This window comes from Asterias amurensis, chromosome 17 (genome assembly GCF_032118995.1).
Source record: "Asterias amurensis chromosome 17, ASM3211899v1".
In the NCBI taxonomy this organism is placed as follows: Eukaryota; Metazoa; Echinodermata; class Asteroidea; order Forcipulatida; family Asteriidae; genus Asterias; species Asterias amurensis.
The window spans coordinates 14,001,757-14,024,836 of NC_092664.1; the positions used below are offsets into that span (position 1 = coordinate 14,001,757).

A 23,080-nucleotide genomic window follows, 5' to 3' on the forward strand; every position below is an offset into this window, starting at 1 on the left:
CAAGTTTTTTGGTTCATTGGATGATGGCAGAAATTTGTTGAAGGCCGGGTTGAAAGGAACACGTTGCCTTGGATCAGACGAGTTGGTCTATAAAAAGCGTTTGTAACTGTTTGTTATAAAATGCACGGTTGGAAAGATGTTTTAATAGTAGAATACAATGATCCACACAAATTTGCCTCGAAATGCGTGGTTTTCCTTTTACTGTGCGAACTAACACGGTCGGCCATTTATAGTCAACAAGGTAAAAGGAAAACTGCAATTTAGAGGCATGTTTGTGTGGATCATTGTATTCTACTTTTACAACATCTTTCTACCCATATGCATTTTATAACAAAGGGTTACAAACGCTTTTCAAAGACCAAGTCGACCGATCCAAGGCTACGTGTTCCTTTAAGAATGTATCCAAGGTTTATTTTCATGAAGAGTAAAGCCCCGTTCATACTACGTGTGAATGCGATGTGAATTTGACATCAAAACTCTTTTTTTGTTGCAATATTTTCGCAAGAGAGTTGAGCACAACTCAACTGCCGCGAATCAATTGTTGCGGATTCGTTACATCAGTATTTGATTCTCAGGAAGTATGAACCAGGCTTAATTTTGACTTATTTTGGTTTGTGTCTCCAGGTGGTTTCGGAAACCGAGGATACCGTGATAACAACTACTCTTCAGGATACGGCGGTGGCGGAGACTACGACTCGTACCGATCAGACAGCTATGGTAGTGGCGGCAGTGGAGGATATGGAGGCATGGGAGGTGGCGGTGGTAGGCGTGGCGGGCAACGAGGTGGACGAGGGGGATACGGACAGAGTGCAGGGGGTGGATCATATGGAAGCCAATCAAGCGGGAGCTATGGCAATGGTTACGATAGTGAGTGTTATAAGGGACTAGTTGTTTGTACACAAGAGTTACACATAAAGCCTTCAATCACAGACTCATCATTTTTTTTTCTTCTTTTTTTTTTAAAGTTATGAAACCACACCCATTTTCAAACTCACCAAAAACTGGACATTGATGATTTTTTTTTCTGACACCATTGTGTTCTGTTTGATTAGATTGGGGGAATGGCAGCAGTGGATATGACATGGGTTCGAACTATGCTGGTGGCAACTCCAGTTACGGGCCTGTCAGGGAAGGTTAGTACCGAATCTCAAACATGTTTTTTTTTTCCTTGAGTTTTTTAACTATTTATTTTTTCAAAGAAATATTTCATCCCTGATTAATTTGGAGACTAAGCCACAACTAACCATTGAGATCTATTCATTTGTTCATGGGTATACAAAATAATTTCATCAAATCAAAGTAATATATGCTTATCGTTAAACAAAATATTTGTGTGATTGTGTTGCCTAAGTTTATCACAGGTATTATACAGGATTGATGTACATCACAAAGTAGTCTCCGACAGTTCATGTCTGCTCAACCAAAAACATGGAATAACTTAACAGTTGCTTCAAAATCGAAAGCGTCCAAACTTAAAAGGAACAAAATTGTTTTTCAGGCTTGCCAATCTTGTACAACTGCTTTATGCTTCTAGGTTTACAAAAGTTTTTACATTTTGCGGTAGAAAATGATGAGCAATAGAAACCATACAATTTTGAAAAATCTGGCCAAAATTAAAGTAATTTATTGCTGGTTTCCTTCAAATTTTTAAGGCCCCTCCCCCTGAAATTAAAAACCCCAAAACAAATTTGTTGAATTGGAACTGCACTCGTGCAGCAATGCGGACCAAAATAGACCGTACGTACTTTTACCTTACTGATTTGACATCAAGTCTATATGAGCCTGACACCGAACTAAATTTTCCATGGTGTCTAAAGATGTGTATTTCGTCTTGATATGCATTAGGTTATGGAAGTGGTGGTGGCAGTGGCAGCTATGGACGGGGTGGTGGCTACAGCGCTCGTGGGGGCAGCAGGCCGTATTAGAAGACCATGGGACAACACTCGTATCATGTAAGGTAAGAGGACACTAGGTGTGAGGTGGAGGTTTAACAACTTTCATAGGAAAACAGTGTAGAAAACATGACATGCCTGTATGCTGCGTTTTTGAAAGGGGAATGGCACCAGGACATTTTCTCCTTCATTTATGGCATCCTATGAGGAGTTTGTAAATTACTATTGGGGTATTTCAAGTGCACCAATGCAATGACCAGTTGGCATGGAGGCAATCGTCTTCGTTGCCTCTGTGAAGTATCAGGCCTGACTCCTGATTTATCATGTACTAAGGCCATAACTGAACGCACCAAATCAAATGACTCGACATCATGGACTTTATTGCATCAAATTCATGACCAACTGCAGAGTTTGTTGATAGATTTGTCCGCATACTTGAAAGACTTATGTGTATATCCACAAAATGTGTTTCGCTGTAGAAGAAACACTTTTGAAAACAAGCATGATACTCTCCCTACTAAATTCTGTGTTCTTTTTTTTCTTTTTCTTTTTTCCCATGGGTTTAATCAGAAATTTTTTAATGGCCTTCACCATGTGTACATGTAGGTCAGTCTTTACTGGGAGAAAAAAAGTCCTACTTTTGTCTTTCGGCCAAGTATCATGCCCGTGAAAAAGTGACTACACGATTCTTGCAGCTAGTAAACATGGTAACTGAGCAAGGATTAAGAAGTTTGACCTAAGAATATCCAAATTGGCAAGTTTCCCCAACCAGTACCCTGCATGTTATTATCAATTTTTTTGAAGTTGCTGATGTTTCATACACGCCAAATGAAAATAAGGATCTTTATTTCAATTGACAGTTTTTGTGTTCACATTTATGTCTTTATTCAGATGAAGCTTAAATATAGAGTAACTCTATATTTACCTTCATTATTGTGGAATCAATGCTATATTTTTGTGCTCGTTTGTCCCCCATTTGTCATAGTTTATCAAAGTTTTCATGACAACTTCAAAGCATTCTCATCATTTCTGTATATCTTTCCTTTCCTAGAAATCTAGTTGTGCTGGTAATGTTATAGCATTACCCCAATCTTAAGCAGTGGAACTTCATCCAATATAGACATCCTAAGATCACTCACTTTCTCACAAGAATCTCATTGAACGATGCGGAGCTAGTGATAATCCATGCAGAACTGTTTCTAGATTTTACGGACCTCCGACCCCCAGATCTTGATAGGCAACTTGGGGAACTTTATCTAGATAAAGAACACGGAACCTTTCACAACAATGCAGCCTGTATAAAGAACTTAATAGAGAACACACTGGAACCCACCGACATTGTCGTCTGTTTAACAGAATTAGAATCCTGGAACTATTCTTCATTATGCCCTCGGCAATAAGACAATGTTCTAGATAAAGATCTTGGCTTCCTTTTTCTCGACGCAGATTGCTTTAAGAACTAGTTAATGAACCTGGAATCTTAATGAATGTGGAATCTTCTCACAAAATGCAGCCTTCATTTAGAACATGTTCTTTTGTCCTATGAGTTCGTAAGATCATAGACCTTAAAAACTTGATTAGACGCTTAGAACCTGCCTGGGTATAAAGCATAAAAATACTTTGCCAATTCCATATAACTGCAACCTGCTTTTAGATTTAGGACCAAGAATCTTACAAAATGTCATAGTCTAGTATATCGGTTTGTTAGACTCTTCCATCAAATAAATTGCGGATTGCTTAAAAGTCGGTATCTAGACATAAACCTTGAAATGGTGCTCTTGCATCAGACTGAGGCGCTTACTTCATTTCTTGCAAATTTACTTCCAATTACGATCTAGATAGAGACTTTCAAACCGTCCACTATAATGTATTTTTGTTTATGATCTTTCAGAAAGCAAACTAGACAAGTAACTTGGGAAAAGACATCCAAAAATTTTCAAATTGTTGCACAAGCTGTTTGAAGTTGTTTTGCATATAAGTTTGCCCAATGCTATATCTTGTAAATACATCCTAGTAAACTTAGTCATGTCTTGCTTTCCTGAAGTTTAACCGCAATGTCTAAAACATTTTAAAGCATTCTTTTAAGAATAAATTTACATGTACCAGTGAAATAGACTTACACAAGTATTAGAATTCAGGGATGGATGTTTGGGCCGGAAATTAACAAAAAAAATCCCTTAAAAAAAAAAAAACAAATTTTTTTGTTGAGAGACCGCTTTATCAAAATGAAGAAAACACTCGCATTCTTGATCTCAAGTCCATTCCACTTATTTACATAATGAATATTCAATAACTAAGCGTATACTGAATATGTAACAGCACTTGAATTTTGGGATTCTATGTATTATCCTTTTGGGAACCTACGTTTTGTCAACTGCCGTTTCATATCTCTAGTAACATCCACAGTGCAGCCCAACTACCGTTTCATGTCAAGCTTTCTTTTCTTAAATCCTGTACATATTGATAATCATAAGATAGTCGACTGTATTTTGTAACCTGTGTGTATCGTGAAATGCTAAATGTTTGATTAATTATTGCGTTAACTGCTCTTTCAGGGCAATGTTTTCCTTTCATTGTGTAACTTATTTTTATGATCATGTTATAAACGTAGACATGACTTTTTCACAAACCAAACAAAGTTTCCTTTCCCAAAGAATGTTAGAATGATCAAAGTGTCGTAATATTCAAGCTTTGGTGTCGGTTTGAGGGACATGACGGTCACAAAATGTCAGTCATTGGAGACCTGGAAACATCATGAAATGTCATTTTATTTAATGTGTCGCATTTTATTGCCATAAATGTTAATATTGTCACATTGTTATTCTAGTAATTGTTGAAAAAAAAGTGTCGAGCTCAAGTTCAACACTTTTTTTTTATAGTTTTTGTTTTTTAACAAGTATTCAAATTTGTTGCTTACCGTTTTTTATGATATCAAATAAACAGCTACATGTACAACCTAATGTAAAACTTCGAACTCGGATACTTTTTTTTTGTTCCGTCAAAGACTGCACTTTATTTATAGTACAATAGAATAGAAAGATAGTTTCATTTCTTAGTTTAATAAGACCTAGATGACTAATAACTGAAGACTTTTGGCCGTGACTCGGAAGAGTTTTATTTTCAAAATCTCTTGTAGAAGACATTTTCCTTTTTTCTTTTTTTATACCACAAACGAGGGAGTGCTGTACTCAAAAGTCCAAACTTGGCCTGCCTCACTTTACAAAGCCACTTTTGGTAAAAGGCAAAACAAAAAAATTAAGATGGAAATAATATATTGTTGTTGGGAGGGGCTATAATAGATTGGTCCACATTAATTTACAAACCTAATGGGGGTAAGGCGATGAATTTTGAAACAAAATGGCTTAATATTTGAACAGTCATTTGCCATGCCAAACCGAAAAGAACTGCATAAATATTGGCGCACATCGTGGCCGTTTTAGTCCTCCTCCTTTTTTGATGAAGCATGTCTGAATAGATTCCCCTACGTTTTTTTTTTTATCCAGCAAGTGACAAATGAATCTAAAGTACATGTACATGTGTACTTTCTGGAATCCTGAAACGTTGAGATTCAAATATTTTGTTCATGTTGAATGTGCGGAATCTTTAAAGTTGAAACTTTTTTGGTTGCAAACAAAATATAAAGTTGTTTGACACTAGCAGGCTAAAATGCCAACCGTACTTGAATGATTAATGACGTAACGGTCAAGTGTGAATAGATAATAGAGAGAAAGGACCTAGGAGGAAGCAAGAGAGGGGAGGTGTGAGGAGCTCTTCTAATAATTTGTTTTGAGAAAGTAACAGCCTTTATCTTAGGCAGATTTACTCTAGCGCTGAGACCACCTCCCGTATGCTCTTGACACAGGGGGTGCAAAAAAAATAATTAAAGGAACACGTTGCCTTGGATCGGTCGAGTTGGTCTTTGAAAAGCGTTTGAAACCGTTTTTTTATAAAATGCATATGGGTAGAAAGATGTAAAAGTAGAATACAATGATCCACACAAACATGCCTCGAAATTGCGTGGTTTTCCTTTTACCTCGTCGACTAACACGTCGGCCATTTATGGGGGTCAAAATTTTGACTCCCATAAATGGCCGACCACGTTAGTTCGCACAGTAGAAGGAAAACCACGCAATTTCGAGACAAACTTGTGTGGATCATTGTATTCTACTTTTAAACATCTTTCCAACCATATGCATTTTATAAAAAACGGTTACAAACGCCATTGTTTTGACCAACTCGTCCGATCCAAGGCAACGTGTTCCTTTAAGAATTGCAGTCCTAGTTTCAGAATTACATACAACAAAAGTACAGTACACTGTACATACATGAACACTTGAATATACTCAAGAATCGCGCCGAAGCTTTTACTAGTACAGTACATGTACATGTATTGTCATTTCAACGCATCATAGAAAGAAGTACAATTGTCAGGGTTGAGATTCTTTAGAATTTTATCTGAATTCAGACTGGTGAAGAAAATCAGACAATATGTTTTTCCACAAATGCAGAAATCCATTTGGTCTACTGCTCTAGTGCTTTGGTTAACGTTCCTTAAAGCTCCTTGGAATCTATAACTCCCAGGGGTTATCAAAAGGTAGAAATGGCATAATTTCAACATAATTTGCATTTGGATACAAGTTTCAGACTTTTGTTAATGACTCTCGCCCCGGAATTGTTATCTGTCTATCTTACTTGCATTTTGTGGTATATTATGTGATGGGTATATGACTCGACAGCAATAAACATGATCACCTAGCGGAATATTACTTATACAGGTTAGTTGTGTCACAGAACCATGTACTCTCATTGCTGTTTTGTAAATGTGATATTAGAGAATTTGATGAAATTTCATTTTAAAATGCACCAATTCACTCTGTAAATGCCCTGTTAGAATAATGATTTGCTAGCACAATTTTTTTAGTTATTATTTTTGTACGTTAAAAAAGTGCATGGTTCAAAATGTAGATTAAAGATTTTCTACAAAATTTGACAAATAATATATCAGAAGTGTCTCCTAACATTTTGTTATCGCGATCTTAAAGAATCTGTCTAGTTTATTTATAGTGAGCAATCAAGTGCAGATAAAAAAGTTCAACTCGGGTCTATTTGTCAGACAGTTAGCAATAACCCAAGTTATAATATGTTTTTATTGAATGATCTTTTATTTAGCTTCTTATAAGGGATTAGCTTTTCAACCAACATCTGTGTTGTTATGGAACGTTTCTACCTCTGCAAGCTTCGTCTTTTCAAGCTTGAGACTGATGACACCACAATGTGAGCGGCGATGGTTAAGGTTGGTATCAAGCTAAGCCCAATTTTGTTTGATACTATCGTGATCTGTATTCTCCACATTCTGTGCAAGTGCGTAATTCTGCGCTAGATGTGGTGGTGAATGGATTACGCCACATTGTAATGTAAACGGGTTGGATTTTAGGCAGGGATTTAGCTATACTCTGGCAGTACCAGTAAGCTTTTATGTTCATTGGTCTGTAACTATTGTTTTAACTTGATCATAATTCAGGTTAAATGGGGACGCTTTTCAACAAAGAACAAAGTGAATTTATCAAAAAGAGGAGGGGTTCCTGGCTATGGCTGCTGTATGCACCCTAGCACCTTGTTAACCCATATAAGGTGCTACATAATTGGGTCTCGGAATTCATCACTTATGTTAAAAACCTTATCTTCTGAAAGTTTGTATATGCTCAGCCCCTTGAGTACCTTGTAAATATTACATGTGCATGTATTTACATAATTCTTATTTCTTCTTTTTGGTAATTGGATTAATAACAGGTGACAGAAGACTTAGTGTAAGTGTCGACCATTTGTTGAATGCTCATCAGAAGGTGGCGTTTTTCAAGAACACACAATATGCTATAAAGATCGTTGAAGGTAAGAATCCGTTATTCACTGGTGTTGAGCCCAAAGCAAAAACTCCTGAAATTTTGGGTTACACAACTGTGTCCAAATACCCCATAAGTTTCTGACGCCCTTAAGTTTCTACACCAATAAATTCTGACACCTCTAAGTTCTAACACCCCTATGTTCTTTTAACACCTTCAAGTTTCGACACCCCTATATTTGACATGCCTAAGCTATGATATCTGTTTCCTGATGCCCATATAATTGGGCACCCTTATGTTCTGGTGCTCCTTTGTTCTGACACACCCATGTGCAACACCCCTACGGTTTGACACCCCTATGTTCCTACACCCTTGTGTTCCGACACCCCTATGTTCCTACACCCCTATGTTCCTACACCCCTATGTTCCTACACCCCTATGTTCCTACACCCCTATGTTCCTACACCCCTATGTTCCTACACCCCTATGTTCCTACACCCCTATGTTCCTACACCCCTATGTTCCGACACCCCTATGTTCCGACACCCCTATGTTCCGACACCCCTATGTTCCGACACCCCTATGTTCCGACACCCCTATGTTCCGACACCCCTATGTTCCGACACCCCTATGTTCCGACACCCCTATGTTCCGACACCCCTATGTTCCTACACCCCTATGTTCCGACACCCCTATGTTCCGACACCCCTATGTTCCGACACCCCTATGTTCCGACACCCCTATGTTCCGACACCCCTATGTTCCGACACCCCTATGTTCCGACACCCCTATGTTCCGACACCCCTATGTTCCGACACCCCCATGTTTTGACACCCCCATATTCCGACACCCTTGTGTTTCGACACCCTTGTGTTCCGACACCCCCATATTCTGACACCTTTGTGTTTCGACACCCTTATGTTCTGACACCCCTATGTTCCGACACCCCTATGTTCCGACACCCCTATGTTCCTACACCCCTATGTTCCGACACCCCTATGTTCCGACACCCCTATGTTCCTACACCCCTATGTTCCGACACCCCTATGTTCCGACACCCCTATGTTCCGACACCCCCATGTTTTGACACCCCCATATTCTGACACCTTTGTGTTTCGACACCCTTATGTTCTGACACAACATGTTCTGACACCCCTATTATGTTCTTTCTGTTCTTTCCTTCATCAATATGCCTCTAATTGGATTGTACCCTGAATATAAGGATGGAAACATTTTCGGTGGCTCAAGCAGAATCCAACACTATAAAGGCTTGGTACTATGCGCTCGCATGCTCCATCTTTGACAGATTTTGGTATGGATCCACCCTAAGTCAAGCCACTATCACAATAACTGTTGAATCACTGGATTTTGACTTAAGTCCAAGTGAATGTCCCAAATCATTAAAGGCAGTGGACACTATTGGTAATTACTCAAAATAATTATAAGCATAAAACCTTACTTGGTAACGAGTAATGGGGAGCTGTTGATAGTATAAAATATTGTGAGAAACGGCTCCCTCTGAAGTGATGAAGTTTTCGAGAAAGAAGTAATTTTCCACTACCGATAATTTGATTTCGAGAGCTCAGATTTAGAATTGAGGTCTCGAAATCAAGCATCTGAAAGCACACAACTTCGTGTGACGAGGGTATTTTTTCTTTCATTATTATCTCGCAACTTTGATGACCCATTAAGTTAAAATTTTCACACTTCACAGGTTTGTTATTTAATTCACATGTTGAGATACACCAAGTGAGAAGACTGGTCTTTAACAATTACCAATAGTGTGCAGGTGCTTGATTTCGAGACCTCAAGTTCTAAATCTGAGGTCACAAAAACAAATTTATGGAAATCAACTTCTTTCTCGAAAATTACGTCACTTCAGAGGGAGCTGTTTCTCACAATAATAATACTATCAACCTCTCCCCATTACTCATAATTAAGAAAGGTTTTATGATAATAGGTAATTTGAGTAATAACCAATAGTGTCCACTGCTTTTAAGCCAAAGTGAACATCCCAGTCATTAATACTGGGAATTGCTTCTTTGAATTTTGAAAGGTAGACCGCCAACACAGGGCTAGATTGCTCAGCTGGTAGTGCGCTGGCACATTGATCTGGAGGTCATTGGGGGTCAAATTCCGCTCTATAGTAGATTTTTGTTTGTGATACTCTAAAATCACTGTTTTTTCTTTACAGATCAATGCAAATATTGGTGTCGTGATGACAACTCATCCTCGCAGTGATGTCCGCTCAACGCTGAAGCCTTCAATTTCAGGACCAATACTCTTTTTATTCTATTAAATTTTATACATTTTTTATCACTATGCAACTGCTACTATGAAATAATTTGTTTGTCACATTGTATGTATTTTTAATGGTTGCTGTGTTATACATGTATACACCAGTTGTGACAAAAAAACACAAACAATCGCACATCTGCATGCCCTTCGTTTTGAGGGTTTATAAATTTGTTAGTATGTATTTTCTATTGTAAAGCTTTTTAATAATTCTGTATCTGTGTCTGAGAATAATGTCATTTTAACGATAGTGAATATGCAGTGTGGCACAATTCAGCGGTATGCTTTTTAAAAGTAATTAAACCATAAACCATAGATTAATCACTCTGCTAAAATAATCAAAATTACAACAGTTTCTCATGCTGAATTCCTTGTGCTGAATTATTAATTGCCTTGATAAGAATCAATTTTTTTTACCCATTTGTGTTTGGTAAGAATTACATTTTTTTTTACCCATTAGCGTTTGGGATTATCAATTTTAAGATAATATTCTATAATACTAGTACATGTGCAATCATCATTTTAATAAACTGTGTCTTAAGTTCAACACCCTACCACTACATAACAAATAATAAAGTATGTTTGATTTCAAGCGCTGTACGAAACACACGCGGGTTGGAGGGAACAGGTGAATAATTTTTTCTTATTTGAACTGTTCGTCTGCTTGTTAAACCAAGATTAAACTATGCGTTGCTCCGTCTTAATAATGTTTGAAGCTGACAACAGAACTTTGAGAAGATGAATAACAATTATACAAAGGTATAACAAAACAGTTGTTGCACGCTGTGACTGGGGTCCATGAGTTTTGTACACCCTCGAGGGAAAATGGCACCCTCAGCTTTGCCTCGGGTGCCATTTCCCCCCCCCCCCCCCCCCTCGGGTGTACAAAACGCCATGGATCCCGTCACAGCGTGCAACAACTGTATAATGAAACATGGGATGTGTACTACGTTGACCAAGTATTAAGCCTAGTTAACATTTCTTCTCTGAATTTTCATTTCATCAATTGGTATTGTTTTTGTTATAACTAAAACCAACTAAATGGACCAGCCGTCGATTTCACCAAACTCTTCCTAAACTTAGGATTAATCTTAGGACTTAAAACGAGGTCAGTTCCATCATGGCGGTTTCAGTCTTCCGCCATGTTCAGTTTTCCGGGACTCGGTACGGCACTAAAAATTGAATACTTTCGCAGGCGTCGCATGACGTAATGTGACCGTATTTGGTCATTCGGAAAACTGAACATGCGAAAAGTTGAAGAAACTGCCACACCGTATCCTAAGTTTGGACGGGTTACTCAATTACTCGTCCTAACTCGATATAGGACTAATCATAGCGTTTTGTGAAATCGGCTGCATGTCCTGTATAAGCCTAGGGTTTTTTCGTGGTGCCCTTCACCACCCATTGTACCTAATGCATGTATGTTTTGTGATTGTGTGATGTGATATTTGAAAATAAACAAACGAAAAAAAAAACTCTAGTGCTGAAAAAGTTTCTTCCTTTGAATAAGGTCTACATCTGAGCATAAGTTCTTCGCCCCTAGGAAGTTTAGTAGCCCTGATTTTGAATGTAAACTTGACATATTTTAATGTATCTTCCTGAGTGATGCTTAATATACCATAGAGCTCTATGTTTAGACCGAGTGGTCTGGTCCTAATTTGCACTCTCTAACCGCTAACTTGAGTGTAATCAATGATTTTTGGGCAAAAATGGTGACAGCATTATTTTCAGAAATAGTTTCAGGGGGCCTGAAATCCCCAAATCTTTCGAATCGGGCATGTCTCCACACAGATTTTTTCAGTAATTTTCATTGCATGATTTGCTCAAAGACTCCTACAATTTGAACTAAACCTGTAGCTTTGTATTTCTGGTTCATGTACATTATCTAAACCTGAATGTTTCAACATCTAAAATCGGCGAGGTGGGCCCAATTTCATAAAGCTGATTAGCACAAAAACTTGCTGAGCACAAAAACGGTTGCTTAGCCAAAAAAGGGTACCAGCCAAACGTCACTTGATATACCATTACTATTGCTGCGACTAGTACCCTGGTCATTTCTTGCTTAGCCAAGAACTTTGCTAAGCAGAATTATTGAATTGGGCCGTGATCTAGAATGAAACCCAAAGATAGTTTTGCTTCAAGGTGACGGTATAAAATGACGGTAGTTTGCGGTGTATGCCGTCAACTCAAGTTGAGACCGGGCTCAACTTGACTAGACAACGTGGGGGGTCGTCCGTTCAACCAACACACAAAGCGCAAGCGCGTCCCTGGTCCTTTTTCGGCTTAGCGCCCATTTTGTATAAATTTTGTCCTCGGAAGCCGTCAGAAACACGTGCTAAAACCATGGACAGGGGAAACAATTCGGTAAGAATAAGATGACACTAATTATTTAATGATATTGGCGTTGTTATAAGCCTGAATCTGGTGGTTTGGGTCGTGCATGTCCGATGAAAATTGCTTCAATTCTGCTAAATCGTGTTCGAACTGACTCGTCGTGGTGAATGACAATACAAAGACTTGGCAATTTGTGTGCACAATGAAATGACTTTTCAACAAAATAAAATTTATAGCATTCTTCAAATTAGTAGTTACACCTCTATGATATAAAACTAAAAACAACTACTAATTTAGGCTAAGGCGTTTCTTTTTTAATTGTGGTCATCATTTGCCGTCGTACTCGTACAAAAAAAAAGGACTAGGCCTAAAAAATAGGCTAAATGCTCTGCAGCTCTGGTAACCTTGTGACTTGTGTCATGTGTTTTCAGTAGGATAACAGGAAAATTGTTCACAATCAAAAACTAAATCTTTTTTTTCAAACCATCTATCCAATTTTTTAACAATAACACTTACACTTCATGGTGTGTGTTGTAATTTTTTAAGTTTTGGTTTTACGTTGCGAGAGACAGTCCGCCATTAACAGTGCTTTGCATGCGCAACATTGGAGCAACGTCATATGTTTTCACATTTCGAAAACATATGAGGGTTGATAACGTATGACGCTACGATATGTAATTACACTTGCAGCACACTGTAGATGTGTCGATGCATAAACAAGGCGCGATCCAAAACTGTGTCTATTTTTAATCAGGGAGATCAGGTTAGCTCAGTGGTTTCTTTCCCTGCCTTTCTTCATCTCTGTGGACCCCCTGTTTGAATCCCACCAGACCGGAGCCATTCATGTGGATTGGGTTTCAGTCCTCATCTGATGACGTTGGATTTCCCTATTTTTGGGTTTTCCTCCCAAACCTAAAACTGAACATTTCTTCTTGATTCCTATACATCCTGCTATTGGCCCTTGTAGATGGATTGCAATACGCGTCATTGCCCACTATCTTGGATGTATTTTACCCGTGAAAAGTGCACGAGAGTCACGCGCAGTGCGTACACACGTGCACTTTTCAAGCGTAAAATACATCAAAGATGGCGATCATCAACACGTATTGCAACCCAATTTTTGTGCTTTTTTTTTTTTTAATATATTTTATTTATATTTTTTTTTTATCATACACCTTCAAAACTTCTTTAATAATAAGCAAAAGTTATTTTCCAAAAGGATACACTATGTTGTGAGAATTATATGCTGTTGGGTTCGTATTAAACAAATAAAAATTACATTTGAATGATTTGTAAATGGTGTTGTCATTGTAGGATGAGAAGCTTTGCAAGCTGTTCGTCGGGGGTCTGAGCAGAGCAGAGACTTTTGAGGAACAGCTGAAGGAGTACTTCTCACAGTATGGTACCATCACCGATAGCGTCGTTATCAAGGATAATGAACAGAGATCCAGAGGGTTTGGTTTCGTCACAATGAGCTGCATAGATGAAGCTGACAATGTGGTCTTTGATAAGAATGAAGAAAACAATGAAAAACACAGCATCAACGGCAAAGAAGTCGAGGTGAAGAGAGCTACACCAAGAGATGTAAGTTCTTAATGTTAGAGCTCAAATGTGGGGATCCGGGGACCAGTTGCTTAAAGACACTGGACACCTTTGGTATTGTCTTCTCACTAGGTGCATCTCAACATATGCACTAAATAACAAACCTGTGAAAACTTGAACTCAATTGGTCATCGAATTTGCGAGATAATTATGGAAGAAAAAAACACCCTTGTCACACGAAGTTGTGTGCTTTCAGATGCTTGAATTTGAGACCTCAAAATCAAATGCAGAGGTCACGAATCAAATTCAAATATTTAAGTGAGAAATAACTTCTCAAAAAACGATGTTACTTCAGAGGGAGCTGTTTCTCACAAAGTTTTATTATCAACATCTCTCCATTGATTGCTGATAAGTAAGTTTTTAACTTCTAATACTTTTGTGTATGATTTTGCCTTTTCAGCAAGAATTTGATCACAACGTCACAAAGAAGCTGTTCGTCGCCGGCTTCAAGAACAAGAACTTGACCGGAGACGACCTGAGGGATTACTTCAATTCCTGCAGCCGCTGCGAAGTGGTCAAGGTAGATGTTGTCAAAGACAGGGAAACTGAAGTACCAAAAGGCTTTGCTTTCATCGAGATGACCAGTCGCCACATGGTGGACAAATTAGCAAGTAATTATGCCTTCAATTGATATTTACAAGGAAATTGACACATTTCGTAGTTGTCAAAGACCAGTACTTTCACTTGGTATGTTCCAAGTTGCATAAAGTAAGAAATCTGTGATGTAAAAACATTGTAAGCTTAAAGGAACACGTTGCCTTGGATCGGTCGAGTTGGTCTTTGAAAAGCGTTCTGTAACAGTTTGTTGTGAAATGTATATGGTTGGAAAGATATTGCTAAAGTAGAATACAATGCTCTACACAAATATGCCTCGAAATTGCGTGGTTTTCTTTTTACCCTGTCGACTAACACGGTCGGCCATTTATGGGAGTCAAAATTTTCACTCCCATAAATGGCCGACCGAGATAGTTCGCGACGTAAAAGGAAAACCGTGCAATTTCGAGTGATACTTGTGTGGATCATTATATTCTACTTTTAAAACATCTTTCTAACCATATGCATTTCATAACAAACGGTTTCAAACGCTTTTAATAGACCAACTCGACCGATCCAAGGCAACGTGTACCTTTTATGGAATTTTGGCTGGCAACCAGTTTCTGTTAAGCAAGTTTTTTTATGTGCTTAGCAAGTTTGTGTGCCTAACAGGCTTCATGTACTTGAGCCCTGGATGTTAGGGTTTGTGTTGCACCCTTTTTAATCCCAGTTCCACCCCAAATCTACTAATCACTGGCAAGTGGGTATTAAAGGGTCTGTGTAACTTTTGTAGGACAAAAAACCACAATGTCCACAGATTTACACTAAACTTTCACAGTTTGAAGATAATGATAGTAGAAAGCTTCCCTGAAAATATTACGTGCTGAGGTGCTGTAGTTTTTGGGAAATGAGTAAAAACAATGTCATGAATATAATTTTCGTCTCATGAGACGAAAATTATTTTAATCATTTACAAAGGTATTTTCATGACATTATTTTACTCATTTCTCAAAAAACTACAACACCTCAGTAAGTAATATTTGAAGGGAAGCTTTCCACTACCATTATCTTCAAACCCTGTAAGTTTATTGTAAATCTATGGACATTTTGAAAAAGTACCCAAATCCTTTAAAAAGAAATAATGATTGAGCGTTGAAATGATCAAACTAACTTGATTCTGTTCTTTCGTTACAGTCATGGAGAAGCATGAGATAAACGGTATCCAGATCGTCGCTAAGAAAGCCACGCCGAGAGAAAATGAATCTGGAGGAAGAGGAGGCTCTCGTGGTGGTCGTGGAGGACGTGGTGAGTTTAAAGATCTTCGATGTAGACCTGACTATTGCAACATCACAGCCTGAGTTTTAGCCAACCAAGGTTGGAAAACTACGGGAAGCTATTTTAAATGCAAATCAAAAACAGATAGCCACAGTTTGTTGAGATGTAACCAAAATATATTAAAAAAATATGTTGAATTTGTAGGAATCAGCTCATGAGTCTTTACAGAAAATGTTGAATTTAGTAGCGATTTGTTTTTTAAAGGGTCTATGAGACCTTTTTGTAGGACAAAAAACACAGTGTCTTCAGTTTTACACTAAACTTTACACAGTTTGAAGATAATGATAGTTAGAAGACTTCCCTGAAAATATGACTTGCTGAAGTGTGAAAAGCGCTATATATAAACTGGTTATTGTTAAAAAATTATTTATTGTTTCAGGTGGTCGTGGTGGCGGCAGAGGTGGATATGGCGGTGGGCAAGACTACCAAGGAGGTTATGGAGGTGGCTACAACTCCTATGGAGGAGACAGTTATGGGCGTGGTGGTGGTGGAGGGCGTGGCGGCGGGCGGGGCTCGTACGGTGGAGGCTACGGCAGTGGCGGTGGTGGCTACGGAGGAGGAGGTGGTGGTGGCTATGACGGTAAGTCCTGAAAAGGCGTAAGTTACTATCAAGATTCTTGACTGCCCTCATCGTGGCCTTTTGTCTTGGTGCTCTTATGAAAATATTCCAATTGCTTGAAGATTGTCCATCAGTCTTGTCCTTTTTCATTGAATGAAATTTGAAGAATGAGGTTTTTCTTCCCTGTGCAGGCCTCTATGCTCATTTTTTTAAAAGGGCAAGGTCACCAAGGCATGTTCTTCTTGGTTAAAGGAACACGTTGCCTTGGATCGGACGAGTTGGTCAAAACAAAAGCGTTTTTAACCGTTTTTTATATAATGCATATGGTTGAAAAGATGTTTTAAAAGTAGCATACAATGATCCACACAAGTTTGCCTCGAAATTGCGTGGTTTTCCTTCTACTGTGCGAACTATCACCGTCGGCCATTTATGGGAGTCAAAATTTTGACCCCCATAAATGGCCGACGTGTTAGTCGACGAGGTAAAAGGAAAACCACGCAATTTCGAGGCATGTTTGTGTGGATCATTGTATTCTACTTTTACAACATCTTTCTACCCATATGCATTTTATAAAAAACGGTTACAAACGTTTTTCAAAGACCAACTCGACCGATCCAAGGCAACGTGTTCCTTTAAGGGCACCCTATTAGAAAATTTGAGGGTTTGAGGGCACTAAGGCATTGTCCAGGGGGGGTAGAGGCAATTGCCTCCGTTGCCTCCGTGAAGTATCTTGTCAGAAACGCTTACAATAGCTGAGCAATTCTGTACAACTCCCAAAGTGTTCAGATTGTACCTGTTAGTAATGTCACTGCAGTTGTTATATAATAGACTTGATTACATCCGATGTTGGTGTCTCAAAGCGCCTGCAAGGTATCAATTGGTGGAGCTACGATTTAAAGTATGAGACATGTTCCTTTACATAGTGAACCATGGTTTACTTAGTGCTGTGGCGCAATATGCAGCCAATAAAACCAGGCACACCTGGGTCAATTCTTTCGTTGCACGTGGTTCTTTTACATTCACTTCACAATACATGGGATTTTTAGCTTTATGTTCCATTCGAAGGTGGCTGCATTGGTGGTTATTCTGTTTGGCCGGGACTCGAATTCAATTTCATAAAGCTGCGTAAGTGCACAAAATAGCTGAACACACTAAAATTATGCCTACTAAAATAAGGTTACCAGCCAAAATACAGGACTGGTTACCAAATCGTTTTTATTGCTAAGCAAGGATTTTATCTACAGTATTTTCTACTCAAAACCATTGGACACTTTCGGAACAGCAACAAAAAATTCAAAGATTTACAAATAACTTACAGGGTTTGCAGAAGGTAATGGTGAAAGACTTCTCTTGAAATATTATTGCATGAAACGCTTTACTTTCTGAGAAAACATTAAAACAATTAACGATTCTCAGGGACATGGAGAATTACGGATTTATTTTAAACACATGTCATGACAAGGCTAAAACAGGCGAAAACAAGGGTGGATTCTCCTGTTATTTTCTCCCGACTCCGATGACCGATTGAGCCTAAATTTTCACAGGTTTGTTATTTTATATGTAAGTTGTGATACACGAAGTGTGGGCCTTTGGACAACAGGGTTTACTGAAACTGCCCAATGGCCTTAAGCAGCCATATGAAATTGGGCCTTTAGGTTGAGTCCAGAATCAATATCTGCTTGGCCACGACACGCCATGTCCGAAAGATCAACCCTCCAACTGGAAGATATTTGAAGAAGGAAACGGTCTTCATAAATTTCAGTGTAGAGTAAGTCCAGTGTTGTAGCCACTTTGGGCTGGGTAGTCTATACAAATTTGTTAATTTGTATTTTCTCAGTCAAAGTTTTATTTTTGTTCTGTACATTTCACTGACTTGTAGTTGTTTTGTCAGGGTAAACTTGTAATGAAATAATACCCGGTTGCGAATGGAGTTGGGGGTTTTACTTTCGCATCTAAACTTGATTATTTCTTCTTGTTTTGTTTGTGCTAATTGTGCTGTTGAACATGTGTAATCAAATAATTAATTTGCATGTAAATAAATAAACTGAAGGGGATTATTAAAGGCAGTGGACACTTGGTAATTGTCCATTTTATTGTTATCATAAAAAAATTACTTGGTAACAAGCAATGGAGAGCTGTTGATAATATAAAAACATTGTGAGAAACGGCTCCCTCTGAAGTAACGTAATTTCTTTTATATAGAAAGAAGTAATTTTTCACTCAAATATTAAAAGACTTCAGGCCTGAAGCCTTTTATTTGGCATCTGATATCACAAACTTGTGCAAACAAGGGAATTTTTTTCTCCCACTTCGATGACAAATTGATTCATAACTTTCACAGCTTTGTTATTTCATGCTTCTACATATGTATGTTTGGATACACCAAGTGAGAATACTGGTCTTTGACAATTACCAAACCTATCCAGTGTCTTTTAAAGGTAAACATCCCAACCCTAATTTTTTCATCATAGGCCTTAAGTATTTAGAAGCTCTATTCTTCTTAAAGGCAGTGGACACTCTTGGTAATTGTCAAAGAATAGCCTTCACAGTTGGTATATCTCAACATATGCATAAAATAACAAACCTGTGAAAATTTGAGCTCAATCGGTCATCGAAGTTGCGAGATAATAATTAAAGAAAAAAACACCCTTGTCACATGAAGTTGTGTGCATTTAGATGCTTGATTTCGAGACCTCAAGTCCTAAATCTGAGGTCTCGAAATCAAATTCGTGGAAAATTATTTCTTTCTCAAAAACTATGACACTTCAGAGGGAGCCGTTTCTCACAATGTTTTATACCATCAACCTCTCCCCATTACTCGTCACCAAAAAGGTTTTATGCCAATAATTATTTTGAGTAATTACCAATAGTGTCTACTGCCTTACCCTTTAATGATTCGTTACAACGAGCATAAACCCAGTTTTGAAATTTTGCAGGAAGTGCCTGGTTTAAGAAGGATTGGCGCTTTTAACTGGAAATCCGTTAGTTGTTTTATTCAAGTAGATTAATTTTTGAAAAGCATGAAGATTAAACGATACAGAATGCCCCGTGATTGCAGAGTAGTGTTTTTATAAAGGTAATTATTTGTTATCAGGCTTTTCCCCTCACAAGCTTGATGCATTCTTTCAAGTTTTCATGCTCTGCGCTCACATTTCATTGTTTTTTTAAATAGGCTATCACATTCATGAGAATAACACATCTCTTGCAGTAATGTAAGAGAAATGACAGCTGACCTGTTATTTCACCCATTTATTTAATTTCTCTAAATAAGGGGAATTTCTTTGTATGTTTTTTTTATTTATCAGACTGGGGTAATTCTGGAGGATACGGTGGTGGATATAGTGGTTATGACGGTAAGGGCTAAAACCAAAAAAAAGGGTTTCATATTTTGCCAAAATAATTGAATCCCTGATTTGCGTGTAGTTTAGTTTTAAATTGAGTGATCGTGTCTGACTTGCTGTGGCTAGTAGCTGTAGCTAGTGGCTTTGGTTAGTGGCAGGATCATTTTAAAGGTAGGACACAAAACACAATGCCCACTTATTTAAAGTAAACTTCCTGGTTTGAGGATAATGATGATAGAAAGTTTCTTTAAAATATTAATTGCTGAGAAGCTGTATTTTTTTGAGAAATGAGTAGAACATACAGTAGAACAAGTCACAAAAATAATTTTCGTCTCATGATGAGACAAAATTTGTGTTCAGCATGTAAAAACACTTTTTTGTCTTTTTTTGACATTGTTTTACTCATTTCTCAAAAACAACATCACCTTTGCAGGTAATGTTTTAAAGGAAGCTTTCTACCATTATTATCTTCAAACCATGAAAGTTTAATTTAAATCTGTTGAAATTGTGTTTTGTGTCCTTCAGAAAGTACCCAAACCCTTTAACAGTGTGGTCTTCAATGTTGTGGTTTCAGCCTTTGACGGTAGCTGCAGCAGAAGTCGCTTGATTCAGATATGATCTTATAGCCTTAACATGCTTGTCATGAGACAGACACTTAAGCCTCTGTTGCCACAGGTGTTGGCCTTTATGCTCCAGGTCTTTGCCTTAGTAACCTTTCAAAATATCTTTGACATCTCTATTGTTAAACAATAACCAACTTGCTTGCCACTTTAACGGCAAAGTTGTTGGAGCAGCAAGAAACACTTTCTTCCTGTAGAAGGCACCTCGCCGATGAGGTGAAAAACAAATTTTGAGCATTGTAAACAACACCAAGGCAATGACCAGGGGCAATGGGGCATAATTATAGAGGGAGAATCACCTCTGTGAAGTATCAAGTCTCGTAAATTTATTTTAAAGTTCAAGTAGACCTAAGCACTAATGACATCAAAATGCCATTTTGTTTATGTTTACCACTTTGCAGAAGAGAAGCATGACATTAACGATGTCTGTTTCATACGGTTGTTAAACAGCACTTCAGAAATGCAGTAAAACTGGTAGTGACATCATCAGGACCTAAACTCATCAAGGAAGCTGTTAGCAAATTTCTTTGCCGAGCAAATAATGAGTTGGGCACATAGAGTTATATATAAGAACTAGAGGGCGCACTGGTGATGCTGCTTGCACAAACGTTGTGGGACCGCAAGAAGACAAGGGCGCCATTCTGTGCGCACGTTGAATCTGAAATGCATGTTTGAGAATTTTTTTTTGAATGCTCACATCATACTTTTTGTTCAACTTACAAAATGGCCGCACAAGCACACGCTGTGAGATGGCTGGTTTGTCAACTTAGAAAATGGCCGCCTACGTGCATGCCGTGGCGCGTATATAGGCCAGTGCGCCCTCTTGTTCTTATATATAACTCTATGGTTGGGCACCAGTCACCCAAGATTGTTATTAACACTTTGAAGATGTTTATTTTGGATTAGGTGGTTACGGAGGCGCTGACTACAGCAGTGGCGGAGACTACAGAGGTGGGCGTGGTGGCGGCGGAAGATACCGCCCGTACTAATTCAGCTGACTCCATTCAGTGGTTTTTTAAGGTATGTAAACAAAAATGCTCAACTACAAATTGGTTTCAATTAGCAGGCATGCTACTGATCAGCTGATTTCCTTTTTTTCTTTTTTAAAATGGTGTCATAGAAAACTGAAACCACTACAGTGGTTCTGAAGTGGTTCAGGTTCAAAAGCTAAAAATGATCGGCCACCCTCTTTTTTTGCAATTAAAAAGTTGCATGTCTGCAATAGTGGGGGAGGGGTTGAGAATCCTCATATTAAAGGCCGAGTTATAGTCTGTCCATGATGGTTGCGCGAAGGAAATCTTGACGCGCCGATTATAAAAAACACAGTTTTATAGGCCTCAGCGATGACTATAAACTGTGGACCTGTGGTTTCTTAGAATCGCGCGTCAAGATTTCCATCAAGCGACCATCGCGCGACCGACTATATAAGCCTTTAGTAATGCTAAAAGGAACGCATGGAATTCTGAATTTGTTTGTGATTTGGAAGTTTGGTTTCTTATTCCTATCTGAACATTATTAAGAGACTGTTCACAATGTAACGTGAGTCACCATGTACATGTACTACACCTTTTCATCCCATTGTAGCCATCGTTGTTGGATGCCCTGTATACACAATGACACTACTAGTGTAAATTATCAATGCATGGAAAGGGACCAGTCTATTTTTTTCCTCGAGCCTATCAGTGGCTACCGTCTACCCCATTAGACCCTACCCCTCAGATGTCCTTATTATTGTTGTCGCTCGCCATGCTAGAGTTCTTACACGCACCCATCACACGCACATGTTCCCAGACTGGCCCTGGCGAAAACTGTGCAAGGACTATCATTGACCATCATTCGATTAAGTCAGGCCGCACCTTGTTTAGTCGATGATAGTTGGACTATGCTAGTTGAGTACATGTATTTGGAACCAGCCTACTGTGCGTAGTTGTATCGCTGGTTCAAAAACTGGTTTGAACTGGTTTTAACAAAGTGATAAAGTACCCACGTTAAGTCCCTGGTCGAGTACTTCAGCAGGGCGAGCCTCCCTTGTTGCTAGAAAAAATTACATTGAGAAGGTTCTCTAGAAGCTACCAATGTTACAGCTACACCCCTATATGTTCCAATAGCCCTCGTGTAACCACACGTATGTTCCAACACCCCTTTGTATAAACACCCCTTTGTACAACCACCCCTATGTTCCGACACCCCTATGTTCCTACACCCCTATGTTCCTATATCCCTATGTTCCTACACCCCTATGTTACTACACCCCTATGTTCCTACACCCCTATGTTCCTACACCCCTATGTTCCTACACCCCTATGTTCCTACACCCCTATGTTCCGACACCCCTATGTTCCTACACCCCTATGTTCCAACACCCCTATGTTCCTATATCCCTATGTTCCTACACCCCTATGTTCCTACACCCCTATGTTCCTACACCCCTACGTTCCTACACCCCTATGTTCCTACACCCCTATGTTCCTACACCCCTATGTTCCAACACCCCTATGTTCCTATATCCCTATGTTCCTACACCCCTATGTTCCTACACCCCTATGTTCCTACACCCCTATGTTCCAACACCCCTATGTTCCTATATCCCTATGTTCCTACACCCCTATAGTCCTACACCCCTATGTTCCTACACCCCTATGTTCCTACACCCCTATGTTCCTACACCCCTATGTTCCTACACCCCTATGTTCCTACACCCCTATGTTCCTACACCCCTATGTTCCAA

At 38.8% G+C, this 23,080-nt stretch overlaps 1 protein-coding gene across 1 annotated transcript in view; it reads left to right on the forward strand.

Annotated features, from left to right (window-relative positions):
* Window positions 1-23,080, forward strand: part of LOC139950137 (uncharacterized) — a 30,036-nt gene that overhangs the window by 4,440 nt on the left and 2,516 nt on the right. Inside the window, exons 5-17 of the mRNA XM_071948764.1 lie at window positions 625-867; window positions 1,053-1,133; window positions 1,846-1,918; window positions 3,043-3,188; window positions 7,062-7,166; window positions 7,683-7,781; window positions 12,219-12,391; window positions 13,676-13,945; window positions 14,364-14,574; window positions 15,692-15,802; window positions 16,212-16,412; window positions 19,697-19,744; window positions 21,259-21,372. Of these exons, the coding sequence (XP_071804865.1) occupies window positions 625-867; window positions 1,053-1,133; window positions 1,846-1,918; window positions 3,043-3,188; window positions 7,062-7,166; window positions 7,683-7,781; window positions 12,219-12,391; window positions 13,676-13,945; window positions 14,364-14,574; window positions 15,692-15,802; window positions 16,212-16,412; window positions 19,697-19,744; window positions 21,259-21,341 (1,844 nt within the window). The 3' untranslated portion in view covers window positions 21,342-21,372. The remainder of the gene's footprint in view (window positions 1-624; window positions 868-1,052; window positions 1,134-1,845; window positions 1,919-3,042; window positions 3,189-7,061; window positions 7,167-7,682; window positions 7,782-12,218; window positions 12,392-13,675; window positions 13,946-14,363; window positions 14,575-15,691; window positions 15,803-16,211; window positions 16,413-19,696; window positions 19,745-21,258; window positions 21,373-23,080) is intronic.